At 41.9% G+C, this 21,815-nt stretch overlaps 1 protein-coding gene across 4 annotated transcripts in view; it reads right to left on the bottom strand.

Moving 5' to 3' along the window:
• Window positions 1-21,815, bottom strand: part of LOC143691563 (fer-1-like protein 4) — a 74,200-nt gene that overhangs the window by 15,347 nt on the left and 37,038 nt on the right. For all 4 annotated transcript variants that reach the window (XM_077170218.1, XM_077170227.1, XM_077170236.1 and 1 more), the window contains 14 exons: window positions 16,811-16,963; window positions 15,981-16,134; window positions 15,709-15,833; window positions 15,194-15,328; window positions 14,897-15,070; window positions 14,482-14,598; window positions 14,228-14,389; window positions 12,035-12,233; window positions 11,819-11,877; window positions 11,610-11,741; window positions 10,880-10,922; window positions 10,702-10,802; window positions 10,491-10,628; window positions 10,267-10,383 (listed from right to left, as the gene is read on the bottom strand). In XM_077170218.1, the coding sequence (XP_077026333.1) occupies window positions 10,267-10,383; window positions 10,491-10,628; window positions 10,702-10,802; window positions 10,880-10,922; window positions 11,610-11,741; window positions 11,819-11,877; window positions 12,035-12,233; window positions 14,228-14,389; window positions 14,482-14,598; window positions 14,897-15,070; window positions 15,194-15,328; window positions 15,709-15,833; window positions 15,981-16,134; window positions 16,811-16,963 (1,809 nt within the window). The remainder of the gene's footprint in view (window positions 1-10,266; window positions 10,384-10,490; window positions 10,629-10,701; window positions 10,803-10,879; window positions 10,923-11,609; window positions 11,742-11,818; window positions 11,878-12,034; window positions 12,234-14,227; window positions 14,390-14,481; window positions 14,599-14,896; window positions 15,071-15,193; window positions 15,329-15,708; window positions 15,834-15,980; window positions 16,135-16,810; window positions 16,964-21,815) is intronic.

Genomic DNA, 21,815 nt, shown 5'->3' with positions numbered 1-21,815 from the left:
TTCAGACACCAGGGCTTGGTAATTTGAAGCCATTAAACCCAGCCTACAACCTCTCCTCTCTCTCCACCACGCCCCCAGCAGGGAGAGTCCGCCAAAGTATAAGGTACCGCATCATCTTATGCTGGTGGGACCTGCAGGCCAACAAGCGCCTCATACAGGGCAGGATAAGAAAAACAGAGTCCAGAGACTTCACAGAAAAGTCTTTCAACCTGCTGGGTCTCACCCTCAGGGAAAACTGACGCAGGTGACTCTTTCCTACTGACAGGAGGCCATTTTGGTCTGGGAAAATCCAGCTGGGGTCTATAATACCTAAGTAGACCCTCCTAAGGGTTGGGGGAAAAAGGCACCATACAGGCAGGGCAAGAAACAAGAAAACAAGAACTGAAAAATTCTCCTCTGTTAAAGAAAACCTAAGCTAGAGGTCCAGATAAAGCTGAACGGAATGTCAAAGAACAGACAGACAACATATTCATCCAGCAAGAAAACCCTAGGTAAAAGAAGTGAAAGCAATCTCCAGAATAAACTAATTAAGGTAATTAAATGCCTAGACACCAGCAAAAAATAACAATCACACTAGGAAAATTGAAGTTATGGCCCAGTCAAAGGAACAAACCAACAATTCAAATGAGATACAGGAGCTGAAACAATTAATTCAGAATATATAAACAGACATGGAAAACCTCATCAAAAACCAAATCAATGAATTGAGAGAAGATATAAAGAAGGCAAGGAATGAACAAAAAGAAGAAATGGAAAGTCTGAAAAAACAAATCACAGAACTTATGGGAATGAAAGGTATAGAAGAGATGAAAAAAACAACGGAAACCTACAATGTTAGATTTCGAGAGGCAGAAGATAAGATTAATGAACTGGAGGACGGAACATCTGAAACCCAACAAACAAAAGAAAATATAGGGAAAAAATGGAAAAATATGAGCAGGGACTTAGGGAATTGAAGGACAATATGAAGCACACGAATATACATGTTGTGGGTGTCCCAGAAGGAGAAGAGAAGGGAAAAGGAGGAGAAAAACTAATGGAGGAAATTATTACTGAAAATTTCCCAACTCTTATGAAAGACTTAAAATTACAGATCCAAGAACTGCAGCGTACCCCAAAGAGAACAGATCCAAATAGACATACTCCAAGACATTTAATAATCAGAATGTCAGAGGTCAAAGAGAAAGAGAGGATCTTGAAAGCAGCAAGAGAAAAGCAATCCATCACACACAAGGGAAGGCCAAACGAACATTTACACACCAATGTTTACAGCAGCATTATTTACAATTGCCAAGAGATGGAAACTGCCAAAATGTCCATCAACATAAAGGTGGCTAAACAAACTGTGGTATATACATACGATGGAATATTATGCAGCTGTAAGACAGAATAAAGTTATGAAGTATGTAACAACATGGATGGACCTTAAGGACATTATGCTGAGTGAGATTAGCCAAAAACAAAAAGACAAATACTGTATGGTCTCACTGATATGAACTGACATTAGTGAATAAACTTGGAGAATTTCATTGGTAACAGAGACCATCAGGAGATAGAAATAGGGTAAGATATTGGGTAATTGGAGTTGAAGGGATACAGACTGTGCAACAGGACTGAATACAAAAACTCAGAAATGGACACCACAATACTGCCTAACTGTAATACAATTATGTTAAAAAACAATGAATGAGCTGAATGTTAGAATGATAGAGGGAGGAGGGCTGGGGGCACAAATGAAATCAGAAAGAAGATAGACAATAAAGACTGAGATGGTGTAATCTAGGAATGCCTAGAGTGTACAATGATAGTAACTAAATGTACAAATTTTAAAAAATGCTTTTGCATGAGGAAGAACAAAGGAATGTCATTACTGCAGGGTGCTGAAAACAGATGGTAATTAATATTTTAAAATTTCAACTTATGGGTGAGATTAAAGCAAAAAATGTTTATTTGGTACAAAATTTATATTTTGACTAGTGCATTTCCTAATATAACTTATGTAGACAGCTTAATTGAACACCATAAGTACTTGGAACCTTGAGTAGGACATGGGATTTTGTTGGTTTGTCCAGAGTGATGCCCTGATAAATCCCAGAGTGATTTGGACAGTGAATAAAAAAGTATTTGCAAAGTCCCCTTTGGGGAATGGTGAGAACGGGTAAAATTCAACTTCCTCAAGTTGAATTCTTAATATTCTCACAAGCAGTGTGGACAACCAAAGCTATAGGCTGAACCCCCAGTCTTGGGGTTTGTTCATATGAAACTTAACCCCACAAAGGATAGGTCAAGTCTACTTAAAATTAGGCCTAAGAGTCACCCCCAAGAGAACCTCTTTTGTTGCTCAGATGTGGCCTCTCTCTCCAGCCAACACAACAAGCAAACTCACCACCCTCCCCATCTACGTGGGACATGACTCCCAGGGGTGTGGACCTTCCTGGCAATGTGGGACAGAAATCCTAGAACAAGCTGAGACTCAGCATCAAGGGATTGAGACGGTCTTCCCGACCTGGGTGGGGGCAGGAGGAGTGGGATGAGATGGGGTGTCAATGGCTGGGAGATTCTGGGCAGAGTCAAGAAGTTATCCTGGAGGTTATTCTTGCACATTGAGTAGATGTCACCTTGTTATTCGGGATGTGGTGGAGAGGCTGGAAGGAGCTGCCTGAAGATGTGGAGCTGTGTTCCAGTGGCCATGTTTCTTGAGGATGGTTGTGTGGTGATGTGGCATTCACAGTGTGACTCTGTGATTGTGAAAACCATGTGTCTGATGCTCCTTTTATCTGCCTTGTCGGCAGACAAGTGGAACATGTGGAGTAAGGGTGAATAATAGGGGGAACAAATGTTGAAGTGAATTTGGTTTGAAATGCTGGTGATCGATGGGGGGTGGGGTGGGGGTATGGTATGTATAATTTTTTTTTCTGTTTTTGTTTTCTTTTTCTGAGTAGATGTTAAGTGTTCCAAAAAATGATCATGATGATGAGTGTGCAACTATGTGATGATATTGTGAATTACTGATTATATGTGTAGAGCGGAATGATCAAAATAGGAATGTTTGCATTTACTTGGTGTTTCTTTGATATTAAAAAAAATAAATTAAATTAAAAAAAATGTTTGTTACGTACCAGGCACTGTTCTAACTGCTTAGTTTCTATTGTTATTTAATCCTCATAACCATATGTGTTATTAGTCCATTCTACAGATAAATAAACTGAAGACAGAGGTTAAAATTTGCCCAAGGTCTCACAGCTATTAAGTGGTATAGCCAGAATTTGAACCCAAGCAATTTGGCTCAAGAGCTTCTGCTCTTATACTATAATGATTCCTAACAGGGCACCTTAAAAATCTTTATGGTGAAAAGCAAAACAAAACAAATAAAAATCTTTCTGATGAGTTCCAACATTTTGCCTACAATGAAGCTTCCAGTGGTCCATATGTTCAAGGAAACAAAATTTTCTATGGGACTTTCGGGGTATTTAATGCCTCTAAATCATTACAGGAACTAAGGAAGAGCCAGGAGTTCTGATGTCCAATTCCAACCACAATTACCAGCTCCAACACGAGGAAGCAGCTCAGATTTGTTTAACCCATGCCTGATGATTCCCAGGTGCTATTCTGCTCCTTTGCCTCACTTGGAAGACATGGCTTTTGTAGCCACTCTCAAAGTCCAGTACTGGCTGCCACTGCACCCAATACCACACCACCACTTTCAGATCATCACTGCCACTAGCCAGGCAGGCTTGGTAAAGTGCATGGTATTGACACAACTGGTATGGCCTCAAGCCCATGCTGTGACCAGAAATGCTGCACAAAGACTCTTGCCTCACAAACCTGGACTTGCCAGCGAGATTGGGGAAGGGCTGCTATCTCTGGGGACACTCAGTCCTCTAGGGCCTGCTCATAATCTGATGAGACCTGTTGTTCATGGTTGGCCCACTTAACTACACACAGCTCTGAGGCTGCTCTTCTACCTCTTCTCCCAATCCTCTTCCACCTAACAGTCATGAACTTGGTTTTCACCACTGCTGGAGTAATGGCCAGTGTCCTCCATGCTGTCAGAGTCCCTGTCTTCACCTGAGCTCTCTGTGTCTGTCCCTCAACTTTCTATACTTGTGTAGTTGGGCCACCATCATCCCCAATCAAATTTAGGCTTGGATCTGAGGTTTCCACTTCGATGCCTGAGGATGTCTCTTCCTCCTCAGCTCCAGACATCTCTGGACTGCTGGACAGGCTTCCATTCACTAAGTCTGTTTTTGCCATCTGCGCTGCTCCCTTTGCTGAACATCTTCCATGGTGTTTCTTGTAGCCAGCCTTTCCTCCTTTATCACTGAATAAGACCAGGCTGAGCTCCTGAGAAAACAGGTCTGTAGTTTTACTGAAGGATAAGTAGGTCAATGTGGGGAGGTCTGGCTAGGGAAGTTGCAAGGATGGAGCCAGCAAGGCTCAGCAGCATTTTTCCTATCTCGGGTCATCTCTCTGCCAGCAGTTCCTCCAACTGTTCCAGGCCGTTCCACCCCATCCACTGCTTCCACCAACACCACCACCATCTTACAACAGCCAGCAGCCGCCACCACCACCACCTCTGCTTGGGATATTACATATCCCAATATAATAAGGGGCAATCCACCAAGAAGAAATAACAATCATAAAGATAGATGCACCTAACCAGACTGCCCCAAAATATATGAGGCAAACACTAACAAAACTGAAGGGAGAAACAGATGTCTCTGGAACAATACTTGGTGACTTCAGTACACCATTCAGTATATAGAATACAGGAACAATAAGGAACCAGAGAAATTCAATAATTTGATAAGTGAACTAGACCTAACAGAACAATGTTCTGTTCTGTTAGAACAATGCACCCCCAAACAGCAGGATATACATTCTTTTCAAGTTCCTATGGCTCATTCTCTAGGATAGACCTAAGGTTGAGTCACAAAAGTGGTTGTGACAAATTTTAAAAGGTTGAAATTATGCAAAGCACTTTCTCTGATCATCATGGAATGAAGCTTGAAATCAATAACAGGCAGAGAATGGGAAAATTAAAAAATATGATGTTAAACAAAACAATACACTCTTAAACAATCAGTCAATCAAAGAAGAAATTGCAAGAGAAATCAGTAAATATCTCGAGATGAATGAAAACAAGAATACAACATATCAAAACTTATGAGATGCAGCAAGGGCAGTGCTGAGAGAAAATCTGTAGCTAAATTTTATATATAAATAAATGCTGACATTAAAAAGGATGAAAGAAATAAAATTGAATACATAACTACACATTTGGAGGAACTAGAAAAGGAAGATACCAATCCCAAAGCAAACAGAAGGAAAAAAATAAAGATTAGAGCAAAAATTAATGAAATTGAGAACAAAAAACAACAGAGTGAATTGACAAAACCAAAAGTTGGTTATCTGAGAAAAACAACATAATTCACAAACTCTTAGCTAGACTGACAAAGAAAAAGAGATGATGCAAATAAATAAGATAAAAAATGAGAGGGGCATTACTACTGACCCCACAGAAATAAAAATGATCATAAGAAGATATAATGAACAACTGTACACCAACAAACTAGACTATCTGGATGAAATGGACAAATTTCTAGAAACACAGGAACATTCTATACTGTCTCTAGGAGAAGTAGAAGACCTCAACAACCCAGTCACAAGTAAAGAGATCAAATTCATCATCAAAAACTTCCCAAAAAAGAAAGGCCCAGGACCAAATGACTTCACAGGTGAATACTGCCAATCATTCCAATAATTAATACCAATTTGCTCAAATTCTTCCAAAAAAAATTGAAGAGAAGGGAATGCTACATAATTCATTCTATGAAGCTAACATCACCCTAATACCAAGGGCAGATAAAGATATTACCAGAGAAGAAAATCATGACCCAATCTCTCTAATGAATATAGATGCAAAAATCCTCAACAAAATACTTGTAAATAAAATCCAGCAGCACAGTAAAATAATTATACACCATGATCAAGTGAGTTTTATTCCAATTATGCATGGGTGGTTCAACACAAGGAAATCAATGAATGTAATATGCCACATTAATAAATTGAAGGAGAAAAACCACATGATCATCACAATTGATGGAGAAAAAGTATTTGACAAAATACAGCATCCTTTCTTGTAAAAACTTAGAAAGATAGAAATAGAAGGAAATTTTTTCAACAATGCATGGGGCATATAGGGAAAACGCACAGCTAACATTATACTCCATAGTGAAAGATTAAAAGCTCTCCTATTGAGATCAGGAACAAGACAAGGATGCACACCATCACTACTCCTATTCAACATTATGCTAGAAGTTCTAGCTAGAGCAATCAGGCAAGAGAAAAAGAAATAAAAGACATCCAAATAGGAAAGGAAGAAGTAAAACTTTCACTATTTGCAGATGACATGATCCTATATATGGAAAGTCCCAAAAAATCTATGACAAAGCTACTAGAGCTAATAAACTAGTTCAGTAAAGTGGTGGGCTACAACACAGAAAATCAGTAGAGTTCCTATACACTAGTAATAAGCAATCTGAGGAGGAAATCAAGAAAAAAAATCCATTTACAATAGCAACTAAAAGAATAAGATAGTTAGGAATAAATGTAACTTTTATTCAGAAAACTATAAAACATTGCTAAAAAGAAATCAAAGAAGACCTAAATAAATGGAAGGGCATTCCATGTTCATAGATTGAGTATCGCTAAGATGTCAATTCTACCCAAATTGATTTACAGACTCAACGCAATCCCAATTAAAATTCCAATAGCTCATTTTGAAGAAATGGAAAAGTTAATTATAAAATTTATTTGGAAGGATAAGGGGTCCCAAACAGTCAAAAACATGTTGAGAAAGAACCTTCACACAATGAAGAAAAGTACAAAAAATAAAGTAAGAATTACCTGAAACCTCTTACTCTGATATAGTCATTGTCAGTCCGTTGATGAATGTCCTGGATGTTTCCCTGACCTCTGTATCAAGGTAAGTATATGTATAGATAAAAGTGACCAAATATAGGTGTTATACTCTGTATTTTTTCAAAAATAGTATATTTTGTGATATCCTTTCTATATCAATGAATATATATCTACATCTAAAATAAAGCATAGAAAAAACAATAGAGAAAAGCAACAAAACCAATTGTTTTTAAGTTTTTAAAGATCAATTAAGTCAACAAACCTTTAGCCATACTGACAAAGAAAAATAGAGAGGATATAAATGGTGAAAATCTGGAATGAAGCTGGGGACATTATTACTGACTTCACAGAAGTAAAAGGGATTTTATGAGGGTACTATGAAATAGTATCCAACAAATGAGAAAACCTGGATGAAATGGACGCATTCCCAGAAACATACAAATTACTTAACTTGATGCCAGGAGAAATAGAAAATCTCAGCAGATCTGTAACACATAAAGAGTTTGAATTAGTAATCAAAAACCTCCCAGCAATAAAAGTCCAGAAGAAGATGGTTTCACTGGTGAAGTCTACCAAACATTTAAAGAAGATTTATGACCGATCCTTCTGAAACTTCTCCAAAACACAGAAGAGGGAGGATTACTTCCTAACTCTTTCTATGAGGCCAGCATTATTATCATGATACCAAAGATAAAGACAGCACAAGAAAATAAAATTACAGGCCAATATCCCTTATGAATATAGATGCAAAAATCTTCGACAAAGTACTGGCAAACCGAATCTAACAGTTTATTAAAAGGATTATATATCATGATCAAGTGAGATATGTTTTAGGAATGAAAAGATGGTTCAACACAAGAAAATCCATCAACACAATACACCACGTTAATAGAACATTTCAATTGACACATAAAGGCATTTGATGAAATCCAACATCCTTTCATGAAAAAAAACACTCAGAAAACTAGTAACAGAAGGGATCTTTCTCAACATGATAAAGGACATTTATGTAAAACCTACAGCAAATATCGTACTCAGGGTGGAAAACTGAAAGCTTTCTCCCCTAAGATCAGGAACAAGACAAGGATGTCCACTGTCACCAGGTATTTAACATTGTAGTGGAAGTTCTAGCCAGAACAATCAAGCAAGAGAGAGAAATAAAAGGCATCCAAATGGAAAGGAAGAAGTAAAATCATGTCTATTCACAAATGACATAATCTGACATATAGAAAATCTCAAAGAATCCACCAGAAAGCTACTAGAACTACTAAATTCAGCAAAATTGCAGGATACATGCAGAAGTCCATTGGGTTTCTATATGCCAATATTGAAAAACCCGCAAAGGAAATTAAAAAAAAAAATTTCCATTTACAGTAGCATCTAAAAGAATAACATACCTAGGAATAAATTTAACCAAGGAGGTAAAAGACTTGTACCATGAAATTTATACATTGCTGAAAGAAATTAAAGACCTAAATAAATAGAAAGACAACCTGTATTCATGGATTAGAAGACTTAATATTGGTAAAATGCCAATTCTTCCCAAAGCAATCTACAAATTCAATGCAAACCCTATCAAAATTCCAGCATCTTCTTTTGCAGAAATGGAAAAGCTGATTCCCAAATTCATATGGAATTGCAAGGGGCCCCCAAACAGCCAAAACAATCTTGAAAAATAACAAAATTGGAGGATTCACTCTTCTTGATTTCAAAACTTACTACAAAGCTACCGTGTGTTATCAGTATTAGGATATATACATATATAGACCAATGGGAAAGAATTGAAAGTCCAGAGTTAATCAATACATCTATGGCTATCACATCCTCTTCTTTCTTGCATGAAATGTAGCATATATAGGTATTCTTTTGCACTTTGCTTTTTTCATTTTACAGCATATTCTGGAAATCACTTCATATACCAGAGATCTTCTCCGTGCTTTCATATAGCTGCATAATACTTCATTTTGCAGACATACCAGTTTGTTCATCCAGTCTTAGATGTATGGACATTTAATACAATTTTACTTTTAATGATCTTTCATCTATAGAGATTTTATTTCATAAGTTTCAAAACTACCTAGTTATTTTTTGATAGGCTCTTTTTCTCTGCTTGTGAAATATTGTTAACAGGTGTTTAATATTCTAATGTTTGAAAATGCTAACACTTGAAGCCCTTAAAGGTCTAGTTATCTTTTATGTTGTTTCTTCCAAAAATTTTTCCTTGATACATTGTTTTCTTATATATTTTGTAATTTTGAGTGGTAAACTCAAATTTGGCTATCTAAATCCATGTGCCCCATGGAACCTGATTTGTAACCACTTGACCAGCATCTCAGGTTTGAGTTTTCTGGACCAAGCAGATAATATAAATTCTAAACTTAAATCAATATGAGGGCAAAAATCTAATAATAAATGCTCAGGAGAGATGTTTTCCTATACCCCCCATGCAGAACAGAGGTAGAGACAGACCATTTGCCTTACAGACTCCTCTCCCAGTGAGTGGGCTTCCTTTAACCCACCTTTCAGGGATGGCAGAGCCCTTCCTGAGCCTACTTTTTGCAAAAGTCTGGTTTTGACTCCCCACCCTACATAGGCCATTGGATTTTCAGGCTCTCCAGGCTTCGGGGCCTGGGCGTGGGCAGATCCTCTCAAAACAGCCTGAGCTTCAGGGCTTGGGTCCTACTTGGGACTCCTGTTGCCTCTTCATCTTGGGTCCATTGAGATTTCCTTTTCTTGTGAATTTAGCATTTGTTTGAAGGCCAGCATTTCTAGATGTATTATATCAGGAAAGTCTTTCAGACCATCTAGTCTGCCCTACTGCTAGAAGTGGAAGCTCAAGATCACTTCGATTATCCAATTTATGCACCAAGATCCTTATTACGGTAGAACAGTGCCACAAAACCTTTATTCAAATTATGTTACTCAGTATCCCAATATTTGAAACACAAAAGTACAGCTTCTGCTCTGGGGATAGGGAGTGAGGGGTTCAGAGAAACCCACTCATTTTCCCTTACTCCTTTAGTTATCCTTAAAAAACAACTTGAGGTCCTTGCTAAACTCTGTATGAAAACCACTGCAATGGAAGAACCCGTACAAAGGGGACTAAAACTATGAGCAAGGAGTCAGGCAACCTCAGCTCTAATTCTAGCTCTGCCATGAGCAGGCTGTATAACCCTGGGGAGATTACCCACTTCTCTGCACCTGAGGTTCCTTACATGAAAAATGAAAAAGTTGGAATCTGTGATCCCTAGGTTTCCTTCCAAAGAAACCTATGCCATTCTGTAGGTTTGTGTATATTACCTTGGCTGGATTTGGAGGCATACCGGGACTGTGGGTGCTCACCTTTACAACATAGACTCTGACGAGGAGCTTGATGGGCCGGTTCTGTGGGATCCCCCGGGAGATCTGGGGTTCGGAGAGGGACACAGCCTCTGATTCAGGGTAAATGAGGAAGGAGCCCTGGAGTAGGGTGGGAGGTTGCAGAAAAGGCCTGGTAAGAGGAAGCCAGAGCTTTCTTCATAAATCCTGTCCCATGCTCCCTGGGTCCCCCTTTTCCCCAAACATACCTTGAACTTGCCCACAAGATGCCCAGACCCTTCTTCCTCTTCATCTCCATCCTGGCCCCCTTGCCCTCGGTACAGGGGAAACACATTCAGCCAGTCTTCGAAGTAGTTAAACTCTTCCTCCAGGGAGCTCCTGTAGATCTGAAAGATCAGGGCTTCAGCAACAGCCCACTGTGTAGAATCCAAGAAGACTCTCTCCCGGCCACCCAGTCACCTTTAGGGTGCTGATTGCTCTTTTCCTGGGCACAGAGCCCTCAACTTCAGCCTCACCCTGGCTTTGGGCCTCCTCATCCACAGAAATGAGGTTGACCCCATCTGGGAAGAACAGAAATGTCCTAGTCAGAAATGTCTACTGGGGGAGACAGATGGAACAAGAGCTAGAAAGCTCTTACCTGAATCCCCCAAATCGTCCATTTCATCTTCACTGAAGTTTGGCTGAAATCAAAGGGCAGATCAGTGATTCCTCCCCACCCTTCTTCCCCTCTGTAATTTACCCCTTTTCCAGGACAGGGAGTTGGGAAACTTAGTTCAAGTTCCAGCTGAGTAAGCCACTTGCACATTCAAGGCCCAGTCCTAAGCTGCCCTATACCTCATGTGGCTGCTGAGCACCTGCAATGAGGCCAGTGCGAACTGAGATGGGCTGTAAGTATACAACGCACACTGGACTTTTTATGAGATAAAGAATGCAAGCTATATCATTAATATTTTTTATCGATTACTTGCTGAAATGATAACTTGGATATATTAGGTTAAAGAAAAGATATTATTAAATTAATTTCACCTATTTCCTTTTCCTTGTCTTTAATGTGGCTACTATTAAATTTAAATTTGCAAAGGTTTATATTGCTTTGGACAGCACAACTCGAGAGAATGTAGTTGATAATTACCAGTTTCCAGACTGGACATGAGGATGGGGAAAAGGTGACTGTGATGAAAAGCTTGGAAATGCTTCTAATCTTTTTTTTTTTTCTTTGGGTGCATGGTCCAGGAATCGAACCCAGGTCTCCCACATGAAAGGCAGACATTCTAACCACTAAACTACCCGTGCACCTAAAAGCTTGGAAACTCTTGAGCTCCATGTGTGGTGAGATTATGTGTCTTGCCTCCTGCCCTCCCCCCGACCTGGCCCTGGAGCTCCTGCAGAGACGTGTGGTACTTGGCCCACCAGTCGAGCTCCTCAGGGTCTGGGATGTCCTCCTTCAGCTCAGGACTTTGACTCAGGAGCCCTCCCAGCGGCAGCCTCTTCAGAGGGGCCTGAGGAGAAAGGACTCAGCGCCTCCAGCCCCCCACCTCCCAGGCCCCCTCTCCACCCACCTCTCATATCCCATCACCTTCAGGAGCCTTCTGGGTATCCCCACTTTGGCTGAAACGGGGTCCAGGGATTTCTGTCCTGGGAGGGGGAAATGATGCTGTGAGGAGTCTGGAGAGTTGAAGTTCAGACACGTGTCCCCTGTAAGCTCCCCCAAAGACATCTCTGCCAAAACCACAGGGGCCGGGCCAGGGCGGGGGGTCTTCTGTCTGGTAGACCCCAGGGGTGGGCCCCTCACCTTGCAATTTCCTGGGCACTGAGTCTCCTCCCACCAGTTCCTCCTCGTCCTCCTCACAGGGATCCTCTAGAGCCCGGAGTGTGAACCGCAGCATGTGGGGTACAATGTGGGAACCCACAAGAACTGTGCGGCCAAAGGCCCGGCGCTCGATCACCAGGATGCTGAGTGGGGGCTGCAGGTAAGGCTGCTCTGGCAAGTCCTGGCAGGGGGAGAGGAACAGCGTCTCTGAAGGTCTGGAGATGAAGGAAGGCAGCCGCAGAGATGGGTGGGAAATCTAAATCTAAGCCTGCCCTCTAGGCCCAGCTCTACCATGGCTGGAAAAACTCAAAGAATATAAATGACAAAGAGCTAGCATCTAGAATATATAAAGACCCACCACACATCAATTAAAACAATCCAATTTAAAAATGGGCAACACACGTGAATGGGCATTTCAGAGAGGAAAGACATATTTCAGATAGTCTTTTTAAGTACCCAAATACTATATATTTTTAAAAGATATGTTAAAAAATACTAAATGCACCCAGCCTCTCCAGAACATCAGCTAGTCCCATCTTCCTACTCCATGTTAGTAACAGACCCTTCCAATATGAAAGAGTTAGAATGGTCATAGCCCAAACACCCCTAAAGAGAGGGACAGAAAGTTCAAAGGTGATGGTGGAGTTATACAGAGAAGACAGAATTTAACAAACGAATATGAATGCTGAATCATTAAATTGATATCTCTTTTAGTGTGTAGTATCTTAGAGCAGCTAGAAGTAAAAACCTAAAATGGTGGAATTGTAACCCATACCAAACTCTAAAATATGTTCTACAACTAATTATGCTGCTGTGCTTGAAATTTATTGCATTTTTTATGTATGTTATTTTTCACAAAAAAGAAAAAAACGTCTATTGTGATGATAAAAAAAACATTTATGCCTTCTAGGCTCCTGTATTCTAGAGCAACTAGAAAGAAAAATCCAAGCGGATCATATGGTAACCCATGACAGACTCTGGAATCTGTCCCGTGACTACTTGTAGACGAGTGCTTTGGAATCTATTGCTTTTTCTTCCTTTGCTTTGTATATATGTTATATTACGTAATAAAAAAAGTTTAAAAGAATAAAAAATAAGTACTAGATGCAAAGGAAAACAATACTGGTGGAAAATACACTAGGTAGTAAGATTGGGGTGTCTTTTCCATCTCTTTCTCTTTTCAAACATTTTGGCATATGATTGCAGTATTATCATTGTGGGGGAAATATGCTTACATAATTCTTTGGAAGAACTAATCCAGCAGAGGGTAAAATTATCTTTGGGGGAAGTTCACCCCCAAAATGGGATACCTCCCATGGAGAGAAACCAGAAAGACTGCGGAAAAAGGGATGAAGTGAGAAGTGAGAGGGAATACAGCCTGGGAATGCAACGAGCAATCTGCTTTCAGTTTCACGATCTCATAGCAAAGTGAAGTTTTCAAACTGAAACATGAAACAGCCATGACACAGTGGTGGGTTGTTTTGTCTGTCTGCTTTGTTTTTAGTTCCCGTGCAGCCTGGAACCACTCTGCGCTTTGCCCCAGTGACCCACTCACATGGGCACAGCACTTCCCAGTTTACAAAGCCCCTTCACCAAGACCCTTTTTCTCAATGGCTCCTCACTGCACTCCTGCAAGGAGGCACCTAGTGTATTTCCTCCCAACCTTTTTTCTTTTCTGTCATCCCCATTTTACAAATAGAAAAACTGAAGCTTAAATAAGTCAAGTGGTTTGACATGCTTGCAAGTGGCACCGCCAAATTGTGACCAAAAACCCATAGTACAGTAATTACAAATTACACAAAGGACGCCTCCACCCCTGCTGTCTCAGAGATTAGAGCCTAGATTCCTTCAGTACAGGAACTCATCCAGCATGACACTCGGACAAACCACCTACCCAATGGAACCAAGAGAGCACCACCAGCCATGGATTAAAAATCTGGCCAGCTGCCTGTTTTTGTAAATAAAGTTTACAGGAATGTAGCCACACCCATTCATTCCCATGCTGTCCCTGGCTGCTGTCCCGCTACAGCGGCAGAGCCAAACAGTCACGACAGACACTTGACACTGGCCCTCTACAGAGAAGTCTGCCAACCCCAGGGCAGCCAGGCAGAACGTGCCCAGCCCTGCGCTGTGGCTCCTGGGCCCAGCGTCCCCTGCCCCCAGCCGCAGACTCACCACCGTCAGGTGCCTGACCAGCTCAGTGAAATTAGGGCTATCCCGGTAGCTGGCCAGGACCTCAGACTCCACACGCCGTCCGGCCACCTCCAGCACAACCTGGGGCTGCTCCACCTCAAACAGATGCACCCGGCCGAGGCCGCGCAGACCCCAGAACAGCACCTGGTGTTGGGGAGTGGGAGACTTAGGGGCTTGTGCCTGACCCCCGGACCCCCAGGCACGGGCAGCGAGAGGACCGTAAGTGCCCGGCCTACCTCGACACGGAACTCCCTGAGCACCGGGCGCACGCTGGGCGGCAGGGACAGGCGTCTGGACAGGGGCTCCACCAGGGCTGTCAAGTCCTGGGGTTCCACATCACTGGGCACTGAGGGCTGCAGGGGGAGAGGATGGGGAGGAGTCGGGCCAAAGGAGGGAAAGTCTGGGCTTTGGGGAGGGATGTGGTGGGCTGCTGGTGAGTGTCAGTTCAGAGAATGGGGGAGGCTGGGCTGTCGGGAGTGGGGATGTCTCAGGAATCAGCCGCGCATGGGAAGGGAGGGTGGGTGCCTGGGATACGTGGGATGGGGCCACCCCGGGATGAACACACAGGTGCTCTTCGGAGGCCTGAAATCAGGGCCCCCCTGTACTCTCTGGGGCCTGCAGCCTGCACCAGCCCAGGTGGCACATTCTGACCTCAAGTCGGCCACTGTAGTCCAGTTCAATGAGTTCAAACGTGGCAATGAGCTCTCCGGCTGCCCGGGGCCCCTTCCTCAGGGGAAAGAACTGCAGCTCAGGGCGCTGGTAGGGGTCCTCCACCAGCTTCACCCTCGGGGCAGCCAGTGCCCTGCCCAGGAATACAGGGGGGCCCTGCCGGGAACACGGCCATGAACACAAGAGGAGAACAGGCTCATGAGCCCAGGGAGGGGGGACCAAGACACGGAGTGGGGGGGCTCAGGTTAGAAACCCAGGTGGGGCCCTGGCCACGCTCACAAATTTATTGTGGTCGAAGACACTGACGATCACCAACGGAGGCTCCTCCTGCAGGTGCTCCCTCCTCCCGTCCACAATCAGCTGATCAAACACCAAGAGCTCATCCCACAGGGGGCTCAGCGTCTGCTCCAGCACCTTGGGCACCACGCAGGGCGGGAGGCAAAGGCAGGCATCAGAAAACGGCTTCCAACAACATGGGCCGGATCAGGGACCCTGCTCCAAATTAATACTCAAATAACTGCTACTCACTAAAGGGAGGAGAATACGATGAAGAGGAAAGAAACCTCCAGGTCGGTGCTGGAGCCTGCCCCTCCTTGGAGTGTAACCTGCCATCTTCAGAACCTAGCCCAACCCCTCACCCCTGAAACCCTCTGGTTCCACGCCACACCCAAACCGAGGCAGCTGGTCTGACGGTCCGTCCTGACATCCAGGGCAGGATGACAGCCTTAGACTAGGTCGGGGAAAAGCTCAGACACTATCCCACCTTATCTCCCAGCACCCAGCCCAGCCCTCACCCGTGTGGTCTGACACTGGGTAGAGATGAGGACGCGAGCAAAAGGGTCCGAGAGGCCACTGTCATCCGCCGCCAACACACCCCGGGCCTGGTACAAGTGAGCCCGGAGCTGGAAGTAGGTAAAGTCTAGGGTGTGGGGAGAAAGAGGCTCTGTTGACTCAGGGAACCGCCGAAACCCCTGACCCCAGGCCCCTCCTAACAACCTGCTGAGCACCCAGCCAGGCCTTGGGCAAACAGAAGGCCTGTACCTACCCTGCCACCACCTGCACTCACCGTCCCGGTACAGGTTTTGGGGCAGCCCAGCCGAGGGCTCGGGCAGCAGGTCCGGGGGTAGTTCGGAGGTACAAGCTTTGGCTTGTTTGCCCAGCCCCAGCCACAGGAAGAGCTCCAGCTTGGCGCAGACCTCACCCGGGGCTGCCCCAGGGGCCTGTTGAGGGGAAAGGGCACATCAGGGCCCTGTATACCTCCTCCTATTACCCCCCAGATGGACCCCACAGTTTTGCTCCCCCAAAGCATACACCCCTACCTCTAGATCCCTAAACTATCCCCAAACTCCCTAAACCAATGAACAGTCCTTATACCGCCACACTTACACCCTACTCCACTCCCCCCATTCTACACACCTGCCTCATCACTCCCTACACCACACCGCTGCCCCCAGACCACACTCTGAGCTCTGCACCCCCACACTCGACACGTCCCCTGCGCCCACCCCCACCCCCTACACATTTATATTCCGTGTCTCCTACCCTGAGGGCACAAATTCTCACCACCAGGCACCACTTTCGGTGTCTTTTCCAGGGATGCCTCATTTAGAAATATTTTGCCCTCAAACCAGCAGTCCTTGGAAAGAACTAATTAATCACTCTCCATCTTCATTATCTTGCCTGTCAGAGTCTAATCAGAAAAAGGCCCGGGGCAGGCCCAGAGCTGACAAAATTAGGGGTTACTCTCACTTCAAAGCTGGCATGAGTGAAACAGCACCCTCGCCCCCTGGAGCACCCCTAAGAGGAAGTACAGGCCTCCACCCCTGGATCTCCATTCCCGCCGCGTGAGCCTCTCCCCTCCCAGGCCTGGGACCACTGGCCCCCGACCCCACTCACCGTGAGGAGCAGAGTCTGGATCCTCCCACAATCCCGGCCCCGCTCCTCCTCGACCACAGAGAACAGCACGTCCTGGGCAGGGATCCGCGCCCAGCCCACACGGCGCTGGCCGCTGAGCATCCAGACCAGCACGTCAGGGAGGGGTGGCTGGGGCTACGGCACAGACAACTGGGTCACAGGGTGGGCTGAGAGCTGAGACCACTGCTCCCACAGACTCACTGGATGGGTGGACTGATGTTAGCCTCTCTAACATCTTCCTTAGCAACTCCTTGGAGCACAATTATTTTTTTTTCTTATTCATTTACAGATTTGTAATCTGTCTCCCTCACTGGAACATAAGCTCCAAAATGGCAAAGAACATGCAGGGGCCGGATCTCCAGTGCCTATTAGAGTCTGGCACAAAATTTGCCATTTTTTTTTGCAAATGTCACTGAACAGGCAAGCAAGCAGCAGCCAGATCTGATCTCTCCAAATGCACATCTGACCCCCTCCTCTGTTCAAAGTCACCGTCCCAGACTTCCATTTCCAGTGGAAGTCATGAGCTAGGAATTTAGACTCACCTATTAAAAACAACTAAAATTAAAGTCGATGGTGGGACAATAGGAGTAAAGAATAATCAGACCCAGCTCTAAGTGAACATGGGAACCAAGAGTTCTTAGGGCATTTGCCAAACCTGGTAAACCTGAGCCTTCCTTGACCTAACAATGAGTAAAAACAAAATTAAAAAACTCAGATCCCACTCAGGGCAAGGAGTCTAATAGGAGAGCTATACCCCTCCCAGAAAGTTAAGAAGCCAAAGATTCCCCCCTAAGACCCAGAACAAACAAAGATATTCACTCTTGCAACAGCTATTCAGCATTGTAACGGAGGTTCTAGCCGGGGTAGTTAAGCGAGAAAAGAAATAAAAGGCATCCATTTTGGAAAGGAAGAGTAGCACTATCTCTATTTGCAGATGACATGCCCTTGTGTACAGAAAATCCTGAAGAATTCACAAAAAAAAGAAAAAAAAACTATTATAATTAATAAGTTAAACAATGTTACAGAACATAAGATCAATATACAAAATCAAGTATACTTCTAAAAACTAAAATGAACAATCAGAAAATGAAATTAAGAAACAATTCCTTTTTCAATAGTATCTATAAAAATAAAATACTTAGGTAAAAAGTTAACAAAAGAAGTATAAGACTTGCACAATGAAAATTTTTAAAATATTGTTTAAAGAAATTAAAGATCTGTCAAAATCCCATTTGGCTTCTTTGGAGAAATTGAAGGCTGATATTAAAATTCCTATGGAAATAACAGGAACCCAGAATATTCAAAACAACCTTGAAAAAAGAAAGCAAAGTTGGAAAACTCAGACTTCCTGATTTCAAAACCCAATAAAGACTGAATAGTGCTGGCATAAGGATAGAAATATATATTAATGGAATAGAATTGAGAGTCCAAAAATAAGCCCACATAACTGTCGTCAGTTGTACCAAAATTATGCGGGAAAACTGGATATCCACATGCATATGAATAAAGTTGAACACTTATCTCACGTCATATATAAACATTAATTCAAAGTGGATCAAAACCTAAATATAAGCATTAAAATTATAAAATTCCTAGAAGAAAATATCATTGTGACAACCTAACTAAAAAATGGTCAAAAGACTTGCATAGAAATTTCTCCAAAGAACATACACAAATGGCCAAAAAGCACAAGAAAAAGATGCTTAGCATCATTAGCCATTAGGGAAATAAAAATCCAAACCACAATGAGGTGCAAGGGTAGTTCAGTGGTAGAAGTCTCACCTGCTATGTGGGAGACCCAGGTTCAATTCCTGGACCATGCAACTCCCTTCACCCACCCACCCCCAAAAAACACCTCTTAAAAAAAAAAAATGAGATGCCTTTTCACATCCATTAGAATGGCTACTAATAAAAAAAAAGGAAAATAAGTTTGGGGAGGACGTGGAGAAATAGGAACACTCGATTACTATTGGCGGGAATATAAAATGTTGCCGCCACTGTGAAAACAGTTGTTGGTTCCTAGGAAAGTAAAGTAAAGAATTACCATATGACCCAGAAATTCTATACTTCTAGGAATATACTCAAAAGAAGTGAAAACAGAGACTTGAACAGATATTTGCACTTGGATGTTCACAGTGGCATTATTCACAATTGCCAAAAGATAGAAGTAACCCAAGTATTCAGTAACATCTGAATGGATATACAAAATGTGATATATACATACAAGAGATTAGTATTCTGCCATGAAAAGGAATGAAGCTCTAATATATGTGACCGTATGGATGAATCTTAATGACAACATGTTGAGTGAAATAAACCAGACATAAAAGGATAAATACTGTATGAGTTCACTAATACGAAGTAATTAGAATAAGCAAATTCATAGAGTTGGGACTTGGAATATAGTTTACAAGGAGCTGGGTAGGGGTAGGGAATGAGGAATTAATATTTAATTGGTATAGAATTCTGTTTGGGTGATGGAAAAATTTTGGTAATGGATGGCGGTTATGGTAGCACAACATCGTGAATGTAATTAAAATCACCGAATTATATCTTTGAATGTGGTTAAAAAGGGAAAGTTTAGATCACATATACGCTAACGGAATACATTAAAAAAAAAAAAGCAGGATTGTACAATACAAAAAGCGTGTCCTAATGTAAAATAACTAAAGTTAATAGTATAATTACAATAATATTCTTTCATCAACTTTAACAAAATTACCACATTAATACAAAATGCCAATAATAGAGAAAATTGTTTCTGGCCAGGGGTATATGGGAACTCTGTTCTGTGTGGTTTTTCTGTAAACTTACAAATTTCTGTAATAAAAAAGTTTTAAAACATGGTTAAAAATGTTCATGATCTTGAATTAGGCAAAAATTTCTTAGATATGGCACCAAAAGCACAAGCAATCAAAGAAAAACTGAACTTCATCAAAACTAAAAATGTTTGCGCAACAAAGAACACTATCAAGAAAATGGAAAGAAAACCTGCAGAATGGAAGACATTATTTTCCAATCATGTATCTGATACACATCTAGTTTCCAGAATATATAAAGAACTCTACGATAACATGACAAATGAATGTATTTAAAAATGGGCAAGGGAATTGAATAGACATTTCTCCAAAGAAGATATACAAATGGCCACTATGGGAATTGAGTCTTACCATAATTACTCGTTAGGCAAATACAAATCAAAACCACAATTAGATACTGCAGTAGTATGGCTATAATAAAAAAGACAATAACAAGTGATGGTAAGGACGCAGAAAAATTTAACCCTAATACATGCTGGTGGGAATGTAAAATCGTAGAGCTGCTATGGAAAAACTGTCTGGCAGTTCCTCCAAACACACCATTTGACCCAGCACTTCTACTTACAAATATATACTCCCCCCAAAATGAAAACACATGTCTTTACAAAAACTTGTACATGAATGATCACAGTAGCTTTATTCTTAACAGCCAAAAAGTAATACCCAAATGTCTATCAACTGATGAATGGATAAACAAAATGTTATATATCTACAAATTCAATCTATAGATTCAATGCGATTTTAAACCATGTTCATGAATTATAAGCCTCAAAGTTTATAGATGTTCTGCTAGTTTAAATCTGTTGTGTACCCCGGAGAAGCCATGTCCTTTAATCTTCATTCAATATTGATGGGTGGACCTTTTTTATTGTTTCCATGGAGATGTGACCCACCCAATTGTGGGTGGTAACTTTTGATTAGGTGGTTTCCATGGAGATTCTCCACCCATTCAAGGTGAGGTTGCTTACTGGAGCTCTTCAAGGGGGAACCATTTTGGAAAAAACTCGGAGCAAACAGAGACACCAGAACCGACAGGGCCACCAAAAGTCATAGAGGCCCAGGGAAGCTGTTAAAGATTCCTGGAAATAAAGTTAGCAGATTTCGCCATGTGCCTTTCCAGGTAAGAGAGAAACCCTGAACATCATCAGCCTTCTTGAACCAAGGTATCTTTCCCTGGATGCTTTAATTTGTACATTTTCACAGGCTTAAAACTATAAACTTGCAACTTAATAAAGTCTAAAATCCATTCCATTTCTTGCATAGCTTACAAACCAAAAACAAATGTCAATTCCTAAATTAATCTATAGATTCAATACAATACTAAATAATATCCCAACAGCATTTTTCATGGAACATGGAAAGCTGAATATAAAATACATATTTAGGTTCAAATGAATAAGAACAGAAGAAGAGGAAGTGGGAAGATTTACTCTATCAAATAACTGCATTCTGTGATAACTGCATTCAAGTTTGGATAGATAGATAGAGCAATTTAAACAGAATAGAGAATCCAGAATATAATGAGTAATAATTCATTAATTGATATAAGAATTAGACCTAACAGACACATATAGTCATTGCACCCCAAAACACCAAGATACACATTCTTCTCTAGTGCTCATGGAACATTCTCCAGGATAGATCATATGCTGGGGCACAGAACAGGTCTTTATAAACTTAAAAACATTGAAATTATACAAAACACTTTCTCAATGCTAGTGATCAATGAAAGTGAGGGGTAAAGGGTATGGTATGTTTGAATTTGTTTCTGTTTTCTTTTTATTTCTTTTTCTGAATTGATGCAAATGATCACGATGATAAATATACAACTATGTAATGATATTGTGAGTTACTGATTATATAACAAGAATGAAATGACCATATGGTGAGAATGTTTGTGTTTGTATGTGGTTGTTTCACACACACACACACACACACATACACACACAAAAACACATTCTCTGATCACACTGGAAGGAAGCTGGATATCAATAACCACCAAAGAACAAGAACACTCACAAATATATGGAGATTAAATAACGCACTCTTAAACAACCAGTGCATTGGAGGAAGAGGAGGAGCAGCAGTAAAATTTGAGGGTTTAATGGCTCACCTGGAGAACTGAGAAAGAACAACAAACTAATCCCAAAGCAAATAGAAGGAGAGAA

The sequence above is a fragment of the Tamandua tetradactyla genome, chromosome 1 (assembly GCF_023851605.1).
Source record: "Tamandua tetradactyla isolate mTamTet1 chromosome 1, mTamTet1.pri, whole genome shotgun sequence".
Taxonomy (NCBI): domain Eukaryota; kingdom Metazoa; phylum Chordata; class Mammalia; order Pilosa; family Myrmecophagidae; genus Tamandua; species Tamandua tetradactyla.
This window is presented reverse-complemented; position numbering and strand designations above follow the sequence as displayed.